General features: G+C 47.7%; 1 protein-coding gene across 2 annotated transcripts; it reads right to left on the bottom strand.

Moving 5' to 3' along the window:
* Nucleotides 1-1,680: 1,680 nt before the first annotated feature.
* SLITRK5 (SLIT and NTRK like family member 5) lies at nt 1,681-10,075 on the bottom strand. 2 transcript variants are annotated; one of them, XM_081858071.1, is made up of 2 exons: nt 9,856-10,075; nt 1,681-5,992 (listed from the first exon to the last, which is right to left on the bottom strand). In XM_081858071.1, the coding sequence occupies exon 2, from the start codon at nt 5,982-5,984 to the stop codon at nt 3,099-3,101; it is 2,886 nt and encodes a 961-aa protein (XP_081714197.1). In that variant the 5' UTR covers nt 5,985-5,992; nt 9,856-10,075; the 3' UTR covers nt 1,681-3,098. The 2 variants fall into 2 exon arrangements, with proteins under 2 accessions (XP_081714197.1, XP_081714196.1); XM_081858070.1 differs by lacking the exon at nt 9,856-10,075 and adding an exon at nt 8,591-8,749.
* Between the last annotated feature and the right edge of the window lie 3,552 nt (nt 10,076-13,627).

Genomic DNA, 13,627 nt, shown 5'->3' with positions numbered 1-13,627 from the left:
TAACCAAGGAAAAAATACACCAAACAAAATCTACAGATGGGGGCGGAAAGAGGGGGAACATCCTCATTCAAGTCAATTTGAAGGATAAATTGGCAATTATAAATAAGGTCAAACAATGCAGCACATCCAAATTCAAATGCAAACTCTGCATTTGGCATCTGACACGTCTAAAATCAATATCTGATCCTTGATACCTTATATATGAAATTAGATATATTCTCTGTTCAAATTGATCACTTCAGTCATGCAGCCAAGAGAAGGTATTCACGGGATTTTTTAGCTTGCTGAGAATTAGTGAGAAATCCAATGTCACAATGCAAAACACTGATGTTAGCAAATGTGTAGTTTTAGCAAATAAACGCTAAATAAACAATCACACTCAAAATCCATATTCAGATGCATTACGTCCAAATATACACCCTCTCCCCAATAACATGGTTTATTCTTTTCTCCCTTTTGAGAAAGCTCGGATGAGCCAAGGTCTGGAAGAAATCAAAAGTACCTTGATGAAAGCAAGATTTAAAAAATACACAACCTGAGGTCTCAAATTTTCTTTTTTAAAAAGTCATATACTTTGCACAAGAAAGAAAATCCAGATAGAAAGTTCTTTCAGGAAAATTATCCAACAAAACCATTTATCCCCTCTTTCCCAAAACAGAAACCCTGGACATGCCACAAGGTTAAGAATCCACGTGAAATATCACTTACCCAGTTTCACACATATAAAACGAAAACTATAGAAAGGAGACAAAATTTCAAGGTGAAACTATAGCATTATACAACATAGGTCTGCAGGGTTATGTACTGTCGGCGTAGTTAAGTACGGCGAGTTCAGGAAACACCTTAAAGAATGCATGAGTTTAATGCTATCACGTCCATTATATCAGTAATAAAGGGTGTGAGGAGAATGATTTTCATGCGTGAGCAACAATTGGCACTGGAAATAAATCATGTAGCTTCCGGTAAAGACTATTTCATTTCCTTCTGTTTGAAATTGTTATCAAGTGTTTATTCATAAACTATATAAAAAAAATTACATGTGCTGGGATACATATGAGACCACAACCTGTCCCATTGTACAGTGATGCTGTGTTTATGAATATCTTTTGCCACGGCTTGCTGCCCAAAGGGGTAAGAATCAATATTCCATAAATAGATTTGTACAGTCCGTCATTTTGGCCTTCCAAGGTGCCAGCACACAAATGGATCTGTACAAGGGCAATTATGCTCGACTGAACAACCCAGCAGTTCTCCAACTAAGATATTTTGGTTGAATTATGAAAATAAACCACCACCACCACTCCTGCTAAAATAAACAATTTCTACATGTCCCTCACTAATTAGTCCAATTAGTCATCCTAGCAGGAGGCTCTGTAGAATAATCATACATAAGAAGCAGCAACAACAAAAAAATAGATCATATATATTTCTTTCTTTCCTGTACCGACTGATTGCCTTGGATTGTCTATTAGGTTTTGGTGATGATAGTGTTGATGATTTAATTTCAGTGGCTTGGATCCAAATTATGTGAGGCACACTTCAGTTCCACTGAAAGCAGTGGGACTTAAATTACTAAGATGGTTTGTTGAATTCAATGGGTCTAAAGTGTGACAAACTGAATCTGGATCCCCCTTGGTGATTTCTGACATTCTCCAGAGACCACAACAGCTTTGTGCAGAGTTTGGGGGGGGGGTAGAAAGAGCTCAGAATGCAGTGTAACACTTCTGAGCAAATCACAGACTCTGGGCCTCATCCTGTAACCTATTCAACACCCTGGGCAGTGGGAGATGGAACTTAAAAGTACCACAATTTAGTAGGAACCTCCTCTGGCAAATGTAGAAGATGCCTCAGACTGCAATTCTGTGCTCCGTGAGGCAGCTTCAATCCCCACTGAAGTCAGTAGGAGCATAGCTGCGTGCAGAAGAGCAGCCTATGTATCTGTCAGGTGTTTCCCCTTGCCATCAACTCTATAGGACCATTTCACACATGACACAGCAGCAAACCAGGCTTGGCCACCAAGTGTACACACAACAAAGAGCCACAACCAATCTGGTCTCTCTGCCGGATGGAGCTGCAAATTATGCATTTCTAGCACCTGTTTTGTCACATTTTTTTAGGTCTACATCTAGAAAAGGACATCGTAATGTGTGAAGAAGGCCCTGCTTTCTATTCCAGAGGGAAGTTTAACCACATACAATAAGTAAGCATTCCGGAGGAATGGAGCCTCAAAGAGTGAAGAAAATGCTACCATGTATATAAAAATAGGAGCTACAATAAAATATTTTTTTTTGTATATATTTCAATAAGTTATTTTTACTAACCAGTTATGGATCATATATCTCTGAACTCTTTATTGATTTGTCCACATCTAGGGTGATCCTTTTAAAGATCATAATATTGGTTTTTAATTCAAAAGTCCAGAAACATACAAATACATCCTCTTTTCTTTTTCCTTAAAAAAGGGGGAGTGGGGTGGGGGGACCAAACGACCTTGTATTAAAGTCAGGGTGTGCCAATCTCTCTCTCTCCCCTGCCCACCCTCCCCAAAGCCATCCATGCCTCAGAAGGGAACTTGGTGCCCAGCACTGTTGAACTGAGGTGAGGGAGGGGGGAATTGTCAGCAGTGAATATTCAACATAAAGAACGAGATAAAATGATTTATGTGACCTTTTCAACATCGTCATATGAGACAACACTCTCTTCAAAACAAAAAACAAAACAAAAAAAAATCCACATCCCAATTCCTCCTTTTTAGCATCACACAAGTGCAAGAACAAATGCTGTGTCTAGTTCGCTCGATTGATTGATTCCTACTGGCTGTGAGGTGGTTAAAAAAAGAAGAAACAAAAATAAAAATAAAGAGGGCAGGGAGAAAGAGAGAAAGATCTATAACTATGGAATCAGCACACCCTTTCGGTAACTTTCCCCAAAGCTGGAAAGTTCTGTGCCAAGGCACTTCACCTTCCAACAACATGAAGCAAAGGCGGATTTGGGGAGGGACGGGATGTGGAGGAGAGTAGACCAACAGTGTGTTTCTTTGTGTGTGGTTATTAAATACAAATGCTCTGGGTGGGAGGACGGGAGTAGAGGAGGAGGTCTCAGAACTGACTGAATGTGGTCTGTTTTTCCAACACTTCGAGGTAGTCCGGCTCTGCGTTTAGTTTTGCTTTTAGCTCCAGGTATTCGTTCCTGTTGGGCTCCACATAAACAGTGCTTGGGGGGGTGTAGAGCACTGTTTCCCGGAGCCGACTGTCCCCCGGGCCGGGATGCAAATAGGGGTGAGGGGGGCGCCTAAGGTCATAGTTAGGGGAGTAAGTGTAGGCAGTTGGGGGGAACTTAGGGTACTCAGGGAGGTTGCTGCCCCCCAAAGTGGAAGAAGGGTGTTTGTCGGGCTCCAAAATGCCCCTGTAAAAACGATCAGCATCCTGGACAGGGGAAAGCAACTCGTCCCGAGGCTCAATGGTGCTCACACTGTATGTGGGGCTCCGGAGGGTCTCCTCTTGCCCCACCGGAGCTGCTTGGGGCTGCCCCAAGGCCTGTGGGGGTGGTGGGGGTTGGGGCTGGAGGTGATGGTTGCTGTAGGTCACCTTGAGCTCATGGAGATCTTTGTAATCCTCACCAGCATTGCCCTCTCTGGAGCGGTAGATTGGGTTCTTGCACATGTGACCTAAAGGATGAGGGATGTACTCATAGACGTGTCCCGCGGGGGTTTTCACCTTGGGCAAAGCCGGACCACCACCTCCTCCTCCATGGTGAAGATGCTGCGGATGCTGCTGGTGATGGGCGTGTGGGTGGGAATGGGGGGCTCCCCCACCTGTGTACACACTGTACTGCATGTTGAAAGAGCTCACATCCGAGTTGTTGGTGCTGGCATGGTCGCCTTGGACCTTCTTCCTGCGCTTCATCACCAGCACAAAGAGACCTGCGGCCACAAATACAGACATGATGAAGACCAGCAGTAAGCTGAGGATCAACACTGACAAAGGCACCGTGGAAGAAGAGGAGGAAGACGAGCCACCAGAAGGTGATGCCGAGTCATCCTCCTCCAAGGTGCTATTGATCTGCCCGGAGTTGGAAAAGGGGGTGGTCTTGGCTGGTCCCTGCATGGATGATGGAGTGGGTGTGGAAACAATGATGTCAGAGTAGTCTGGGCACAGCAGTTCTGCTTTGATGTTCCTCATGTAATTCTGAGCAAATTTCTTAGGGGATTCACAGATTACCTGGTCCACAAGGACTCCTGTGTTGAGTTGCTCGATCCACAACTTCATGCCCACCACGTCGCATGTACAATCCCATGGGTTCTCGTGGAGATCTATCTGCAGGAGGGATTTCAGCTGGTCAAGCACTCCACTTACAGGAAGGTAGGAGAAATGGTTGCTTCTCAGGTTCAACCTGTAGAGAGTTAAGCCAGAAAAAATGCCTCCAGGTAAAGATCTCAGCAGGTTGTTGTTGAGAAACAAGAGCTGTAAATTGGGCACAGGGTCAAAAGTGCCTGGCTCAATCTCCCGGATTACGTTATATTGCAGGAAGAGGTACTGCAAACTCTGAAGCCCATAGAAAAGCTCTGGGTTCAGTTTTTCAATCCGGTTCCCATTCAGGTAGAGCCTCCTCAAGTTAGTTAGATCCTCAAAGGCCCGATCCTGAATGACCGAGATGCGGTTATTGCCCAGGTGAAGCAAATCCAAGCCAGTAGCATCCAGGAAATCCGACCTACGCACCAGGGCAATGTAGTTCTCAGTCAGGTACATCTTCTTCGGGTTGTACGGCTTGGGTTGGAGCTCAGAGATGCTCTCAATCTTCCTTTCTTGGCAGTTGACGTTGAGACCCAAATCGGAGATCTGTAGGTTGCAAGTGCAAGCTGTGGGACACTCCAAAGGCACCGGGGATTTGGTCTGGTAAGCAATGCTGGGGCCATAGTTGCTGTATCCCAGATCCTTGGAGGGCAAGCGGGAGGTAGGACGCACCCTGGATTTGTTGGGTTGGCGGGTCCCTTTGGGCTTCAAGGGCGATTTGTAAACAGCCGAGGAAGAAGTAGCCACAGAGTTTACAGAGGCTGGTGTGGTATGAAAATACCCTGTGGTGCTCAGCGGGGTCTGTGGCCTCATCTCATAATCGGAGATGAGCCTCCTAGGACAAAGCTCCTGCTTGGAAACCTCATCCAAATCCCTCCCATGCAAACGGAAAGGGGTTTCGCAGACTACATCCCCCACCAGGGCTGAATAGGATATGCTGTCCAACCAATCTTTGAGAGCTATCAGCTCACAGGAGCAGTTCCACGGGTTCTCCTCCAGCTGCAGCTCTACCACCTTATCCATGTGCTGCAGGAGGCCCAAGTAGGGAAGGAGTTTTAGCCGGTTGCCCCTCAAATCGAGATGAGTCAAGGGCACAAAACGGAACAGGTTGTTGGGCAACAAAGAGAGGAGGTTGTCGTTCAGAATCAGCACTTGCAACAGATGCAGCTTGCTGAAAGCACTGGGTTCGATAGCGCTGATATAATTGTAATCAACTTGCAGGTACTCCAAGCTCTCCAGCCCTACGAAAGTGTCATCCCTCAGTATTTCCAGCTTGTTGTTGTTCAAGTGCAGCCTCCTCAAGCCCCTCAGCCCATGAAAGGCTCCTGTCTCGATATCTTGGATGTCATTGCCACCCAGGTGCAAAATCGAAGCCCCACTGTAATTGACAAACTGGTTGGGGTAGAGCCTGTTGAGAAGATTCCCAGACAGCAGGAGATGGTAGATGGAGAATTTGGGGGGGCTGATCTCAGAGAGGTTGATGATCCCACGGTTCTCACAGCTGACCGTCAAGATGCCATCCTTCTCCTCACAAGGGCATTTGTTATCACAGATCTCCCCATAATACTCAATGCTTTCTGCCCACGCCAGGACAAGAGATGTTAAAGCAAAGGCTATGGTTTGTACCATCCAGATATGCATTTTCCTGTTGAGATCCTGCTCCAGTGTCACCGTAGAGCAGCAAGCATACATGTTATCTCCTGCGGAAGGCAAGAAGAGAGAACAAAACACCATCATGTCGTGAGGACTGAAGCCTAGATCATGACAAAGTTAGGAGGCAAGGCTGCAGAGGGACAGAATTTAGGTTGCTTGCCAAGGGTTTTGATTACAAGACACCCATCTAACTCTTGTTAAATAATAGCTATTAACTTATTGATTTAGTACAGGTTTCCTGTCTTTCGAAAGGTAAAGTCACAACCCAAGTCCTTTATTCCTGGGAACGCATTTCAATATTTTGTTTTATTTGTTTCTATGGTGTTTTCCCCTCCCCCCACTACACTCACACACACACACACACACACACTCCACAAATATACATAAAATGGCTGTCAGTTTAGTTATTTGGTTCTAATTTCAGAGAACAGAAGCACCATTTTATGAGGTTTTCAACCTCACCCATTACCTACCCGGCAACCCTTCCCTTTCTTTCTCAGAACATTCAGAATGAACAGTGACCTGCAAAGGAAGGTCTCCCCCCATTTTTGGCAAGGCTAGCCTGATCTCCACATATATAGAGAAATGTAAAACCATTCCTTGAAATTCCACTGCAGGGGTCTATAGTACAAATGACTGTAAAGATAGAGGATGCCAACATTATTTTTAATCATTTTGAAAGGGGGGGGGGACAAACCCTGAAAAGGGTGGACCCCCACCCAAAAAACCTGATTTCCTAAACAGCTTTGCTGTATAAGCTTACACAAAATGTCAATCAACATCTCAATTTTTTAAGGGGGGGAATCAAAAGTGATGAAATTCTTCAGCCAAATAATTAAATATATGCCCCCTCGTCATCTCAAAGGCTTTTCTTTTTTGAAAGAAGAAAGGGGGAGGGGAGACAGAGCAAGCCACTGGTGGAATATTTATGAATTCTTATTAGAAGATCTTCTTAAAAGAAGTTATCATCGCCGCTTGCTTCTGGATTGATCGGCTGGTAAATGAGTTGTTTTCACAAGGGCACTGGCAAAAAGGCAGCATTGCAACACAGATGCGCTCTCTCTCTCTCTCTCTCTCTCTCTCACACACACACACACACACACTGAAAAGCACCATCCTTTAAGCCACTCACCCAGAATTTGGCAAACATGCTAGACTTGAGGAGTGTCCCTGCAGCCTCAGCCATATCTGAGCTACTGCTTCTTCTCCCACGCTTTGCAAAACTAGCCTAATTGCGATGAAGAGAGCTAAGTGGGTCTCAGAGAGCTAGATCATCAGCAAGTCCAGGAGCGGTGGAATTGCTGCTTCTCAGCTACCATGGCTGTCAGCACTCTCCATCCTTCTGAGAAGGCATCAAAGGAAGGTGGATTGGGGAATACCCCCCCAAAAAACTCACCCACTTGCACTCCCCTCAACCTGTATCTGATCTCTGAACGGCATCCAGACAGAAAGACCATCCCAATTTCTTTTCCCCTCTCAAAGCCTTTCTGTCTTCCCCCTAAAGGGTCCTTCTACTTGTGTCTGAACACAATAAATATCTAGACAGAGGATGGATGGAAGCTCCGCAGGCAGCATGTGGGGTGGGGGGGTGGATTAATAAGTTGCCCAGCGTTAATCGATGACTTTTGGTTTGTTATTATTGCTTTTTAGAAAGAGGATGGCTTGGATATGTTCAGGTCAACCCTTCCCACAAGTCCAAGAACGTTTGAATTTGGAGGATCCTACACATCTCTCTCTCTCTCTCTCTCAATTTATTTATGTTTCTAAGCATCGCTCACAGATTGAGAAGCATCCGTCTAGGTGCAAGCATTTTGCAGTAGAACAAAACCCAGACACATTAGGGTAGAAGTCTTTGCTTCACCAGCGGAATGAATGGTTTGGCAAAAAGGCATGTCTCCTTCTCTGCATTAAGCAAGAAGTCAAGCTGGGAGGGGGAACCTCCCCCCCCCAAAAAAAACCCTTCACTTCTAACACAATTCTCAGGTCCAGCAGAGCTATTCATCCATTATCTGCCTGCTTCTCGGATAACCATATCACAAATAAGTAGGTAGCTAAATAAATAAATGCATCCTTTCAGACTGTTTTTTTTTATTTTTTAAGGGAAGAAAACCACCCAAGGCTTTATTTGAATCGGAGGTAGCAAGAGCAACGAAATAATTTGCATGTCCTCCTCCCCGCACCTTCCCCGGTCTTCAAAATCGTGGAGGCGGATAGGGAAGAGGACATGAGACAAATAAAGTTGAATGTGGCATAGAGAGGATTGCTCCAGAGATCTTGTTCGCAAAGGCTAGAAAAAAGGGATGGAGAAACAGCTAAGTGGAATGTGTTTCTGTGCGTGGAAGCAGAGAGAGAGAGAGAGAGATTCGAAAAGGAGGAGGGGTGAAATTCTTGTTTCAGTGCTCCTCTTTCCCGTGCCCCCTTCCCCGGGGAGGGGAAAAAAATGAGTTCCACCCCTAATATTACCGCACTGAAGCAACCGCCTCGGTTTGCAAGCAAAAAGCTGGGGGCAGTGGTGTTGCTTTGCAAAAAAGAAAAAAGGGAAGGGGGGTGTAGGGGAGCCAAGAGCAACAAGGAGACATGGATCAACGCTCTCCGACCCCCCCCCCCACCGTCACCCAGTCCTCCTCCACCCCCTCGCTACTTACTGAGGCAGAAATCTCCAGGGCCCAAGCATTGTTGCAACCCATAAAGCTGCCTCGCTCGCCCGCTCGGTGTGTGTTGCAAACCGCCCAGGCAGAGGCGAGCAGGGAAGGCGGTGGGGATTGCAGTTGGGAAGAGGCTTCCTGGCTAGCGGGGAGCGCACACACAGCCTTGCACACGCCGCTGAGCCTCTGCTACCAACCCCCCCCCCCTCCCTCAACCAAGCCCGGACACACACACACACACACACACACACACACACACACACACCAGCGGTGCCAAGGGCTGGCTCCCAATTCTCCCCTCCCCAGTAGCGGAAAGTAGGGGCGGGGGCTGCTGAAGGGAGGGGTGGAGAAGGAGGGAGTGGAAGTATTACGGGGAGGAGAGAGGGAGCCAGGGGTGCCCCCCCAAAGGAAGCTAGCAAGTGGTGGGTGGTATTTTTTTTTGGGGGGGGGTGTTATCTGGAGAAGTGAGGTTTGCTGATGAGTGCCTAGTTTTGAATGGCAAGCAGGAGGGGTAAAGGAAAGGGTGATTTGGAGAGGTCTGGGTGCAAATCCTGTGTGGTGCTGAGGGAGGGAGGGGGCGGTCTGGGGGCAGAGTGGCCAAAGGGTGAGAGAGAGATCCGGACGAGTTTTTACATGGGTGAGGGGCGCCCTGGGTGATTAGGAAGGGTGGGGAATCTGTAGTAAGGGGTGGAAGGAGGCAATTCGCTCCGTTGCTCGGATGGATCTGGGTCAGAGGCAGGGCAAAAAGACGGGGGTGGTTTGGAGAGGGGGGTGGGAGGAGAGAGAAGTGTGCGCGCATCTGGAGGGGAGTCGCAGGCAGGAGATGGTCTCCGCTGGATTTGGAGGGAGGCAAGTTGGAAGGGTAGGGCCCACGAGGAGGGAGAAGGCAGGAAGTGGGGGCTGGAGTGGGGGACAATGGAGGGGGTCGTCCCTGAGAGATTCGGTAAGGAGGAAGAAGGGACAACCCCGGTTGGCGCGTGGGGGGGGGGGAGATAGGCGATCAAAGGGGTGCAGGAGGCCCTGAGCGAAGAAAACGCCATGGTGTGTGTTGGGGGGGAGAGATTGGGTGGAGGGTTAAATGCACGCATGGAGGGGGGGTACACAATCCCTGCTTCCTGCAGTCAACGGAATGGGCAGCCGCCACAAGTCTCTGTGCCCCCCCCCCCTCCGCCCCAGCATCCACACATGCCGACGCACCATCTCTCTTGGCGCGCATCTCCCTGTTCCCCCATCGCACCCAGCCTCCCGTTCCTGTTGGTACTTACGCTTTCCATGGAAGAGGTCAACTTTCTCCCCGCTCAACGGCCGCTGCTGGAGCCGAGGCTCCCCTCTCTCCTTCTCCTTCTCCTTCCTCCTCCTCTTCCTCCTCCTCCTCCTCCTTTCCTCAGCGCTGGTCTCCTCGCCTGCTCGCTCACACCATTTCCCAGCGCCCGGGGCTGATGCCACTCGGAGGAGCCTTGGCAGAGAGACAGGACCCGGCGAGCCGCCCCTTTAAGCCTCCTCTTTTTCTTCTTGCAGCGCGCTCTGGACATGGTAGGGCTGGCGAGCAGGGCGCAGGGAACCCGTCTTCCCCGGCAGCGGTGGCGCCTGCTCTCCTCGCCGATCCTTCCCCGGGAGCCCCCGCCGTCGATCCCCCTCCGCTTGGGAATGATGGTCCTCCTCCGATCTCAAAAGCTCTGGTGGCACCCTCTGATGCATTCCACCTCAGCCCGTCCCAGGTATTTCCCCCGGACTGGTGGGGAAATCAAAACAACATCGAGAATAATGACAGTAGCAATCGTAAGAAGAAGGAAGGGAAAAAAAACCCCTTGCAACCTCGCCTTGCTATTTCTATCCACCGATGCCGGCTTCAGCGAGTGCGCGCGAGCCTTTCCGCATCTCTTTCCCAGGAGAGCGCAAAGAAGCGGAGATCTGGGGGAGGCTGCGGGGGAGGCTGGCTCCAGGGGCGCCCCAGCCAAGAACTGCCATCAACTTGCCTTCTTCGCCTCTCCCCACTTGCAAAGAAAAGGAGCTAGCAGGAGGGGAGGGGAGGGGAGAGGCCCTACGAGCCAAGAGAGGGTTTCCACAGGAAGGGGAAAGAGAGAGAGAGAAAGCGAGCAAATATAGCCAGTTATTCTGTATGGAGCTGCTGATCTAGCCAAGCTGCCACAGACACAGTGGAGCTGGAGAGCTCCGAGGGGGAGGAGAAAGAGAAAAGGCAGCAGTAGCAATCCGGATATTGGCGGCCAATAGATGGCAGTGTTAGGCATCAAATTGGCATTCTTCAGGAATGCTCACTTAGCTTGAAGCAAAAGCAGGAGGGGGACTCTCCCCCTTTCTCTCTCTCTCTTATTTTGATTTTTTCGCTGTGATGATGCTGATGATTCCTAGGCATGGAGATCAGCCTTGTTTCATGTTTTACACAGGCGGGAGTACTGTGTAAGGGGACCTTGTTGCCAGAGAATCAGAGGACAGGGAGAGGAATCTGCTGGAGAAGGAACAACAAATCACACCAGGTTTTCCTGATGGAATGACCCCTTTTCTTTCCTTGCCAGCTGGCAGAATTGCGGGAGGCAACGTGCTAAATATGGCCAGTGAATATTTTATGACATTAAAAGTTGTCAGCAACACTTCTTGGTGGTGGGGTTTTCTTGTGTTGTTGGCTTTGGAAACACCCTTCTGAATGTAAAAACACGACATTGCGGGTCTTTTTTTATGTTTACGTTTTGAATAGGAACAAGTTGTTGTGTCAGCTTTGGAAACCAATCAGCTGGTTCAGAAGAATATCCAACAAATCTCACAGATCCACCTGTGCACATTCGTGCAGTATAGCCACTGGTGTGTAGTGATTGTGGGCATCTGGAAACATATTTGCACTGGATATATAGAGCAAGGAAAACTGCAGTGGGTAGAGAGTATGAAACGTTTGGAGGAGCAGGGCGCCTAGGTTCAGCTCCAAAAGTCTTTTGACAAAGAGCCGAACAAATGCAGTCTGCTCTGCCAAAATTCCCAAGGAGGATTGTTGCATCCAGAATGAATTCTGCAATCTCAGAGCATGCTCAGGGAGGCCTAACCTCTGTGCATGTTCCCAAAATGTCCAACATGCATGCAAGATGGATGACAATGCAACTGCCTGCATGGAATGCTAAAGACCTAATCACACACAAGCTATGAGCTATAAGCACAACCAGGGAGACACCCCTGAGCCATTCTATGCTTCATATGTTCCAGAACCTCCAGTAACACCCCCTCCTCAATATGCAGGAGGCCATTAGGCATGAAATATGGCAATAATGTGGACCTGGGATGTCCTCAGCTGCTCTACCATGTCCCGTCTCCCATCTCTTCTGTTTTCTGTATCTTACCAGAAGGCAGAAAGGTCTGAGTCCATTCTCTCTAATAAAACACTTCTACCCCTTGTGAGTCTTGGGTTACTCTGTGGGGAAGTGCAAGTAACCCCTTAGCCCCTCCATCTCTTTTAACTTTGGCCACAAACTCATCTTGAAGACGATAAGTCCAATGGCAACAAATCCTTAGCTTCTGTCCACTGGGTGATTTAGCATCTTTCCAACTTGTGTGACAAAATCTTCTTGGGCAAGAGAGTGGAAAACACTGAGGAGTGCAAATCTTCCTCAGTTAAATCCCTCTTTAGTGCATGATGTAGCACTGTTGAAAATTAAAGATTTAAACTGTAATGGCTGCATACCTACCAATTGTTGCTTAGTGTGGCTTTCCAGCTGCCACCCTATTTGGAGGTGAACAAGGCTGCAGTGATTCATCATACAGTATACAGAGGTGCTTCGGGTTACATACACTTCAAGTTACAGTACATATACTTCAGGTTACAGACTCCACTAACCCAGAAATAGTACCTCAGGTTAAGAACTTTGCTTCAGGATGAGAACAGAAATCGTGCTCCGGCAGTGCAGCAGCAGCAGCAGCAGCAGGAAGCCCCATTAGCTAAAGTGGTGCTTCAGGTTAAGAACGGACCTCCAAAACGAATTAAGTACTTAACCCAAGGTACCACTGTATAGAGCTGCTTTTGAAGATGGTCTGGAAACTGAGGCAATATACGGCATAACTGGTACCAGGCATTGTGGTCATGGGCACTGGCTCCTGATCTGCTTACAAGACCAATTCAAGGTGCTGGTTTTGACCTATGAAGTCCTACATGGCTTGGGACCTCAGTGCCTAACATAATACTTTTATCAGTATTCACTTAACTATGACCTAAGGGTGGAGTCACCAACATGGTGCCAGTGTGCATCCACGAGGACTTCCCTTGCATGTGCAAAGCCTCTGAGCTTGCCCAATGCTTCCTCATGAAGTAGCTAGGATTTTTACGTTCTCTCCCTTGAAAAGTGCATAGAACTAAAAGAGGAAGTTGGAAGAACTTTCAGTGCAGTGGCTTTTTCAAGGCTCCGATCAGCAGCAGAACAGGAAGCAGAACAAGTCCAGTGCTGTTTTTTCCCCTAGAAATCAGCTGTAGTGAAACAAACCCCCTTGAAATTGCATATTCACGCATGAAGATCCATGAGGATCTGTAACTTTCAAAGTGGGCAGTTCCACCCCCAATTCACAGATCACATCTAAGTGGCTGGAGCATAACAGGCATGGTGCTTCCCAGGGCTGCCACGGTGCAGAAACATAAACCTAAAGCGGGATTCCTTGATTATTACAATTTTTAGAAGACATCCCAACAAAATATCTATGAAATTATAGGTTACCTCTGTGTCCACAGATGTGTTCTGTGATTTGGTGGTGGTTTTGTTCTCTCTCCATATAAGTTTAATGAGGACCTGTGACTTTCAGTGTGTGCAGCCTACCAATGTATGCTTTGATTTGTTGGCAGTTTTATGTAAAATTGTGCAGATTCAAGAGTAAGCATTTAAATTCTACTAGGTATTATATATCCTAGGTATTACATAGGAAAGCATAAGTTTGCATCTCTGTGTCTATCCAAAAATTGTTGGCAACCCTGCTCTAACATCCTCTGCAGGCCAGAGGGCCTATTTGATAGTGGCACCATGCCTACAGAATGCCCTCATTAAAAAAAAA

Source organism: Podarcis erhardii, assembly GCF_964252035.2.
Source record: "Podarcis erhardii genome assembly, chromosome: 4".
Taxonomy (NCBI): domain Eukaryota; kingdom Metazoa; phylum Chordata; class Lepidosauria; order Squamata; family Lacertidae; genus Podarcis; species Podarcis erhardii.
This window is presented reverse-complemented; position numbering and strand designations above follow the sequence as displayed.

Bases quoted from the DNA above. Each gene is read 5' to 3' on its own strand.
- SLITRK5 (XM_081858071.1), bottom strand. From the start codon at position 5,984: ATGTATGCTTGCTGCTCTACGGTGACACTGGAGCAGGATCTCAACAGG.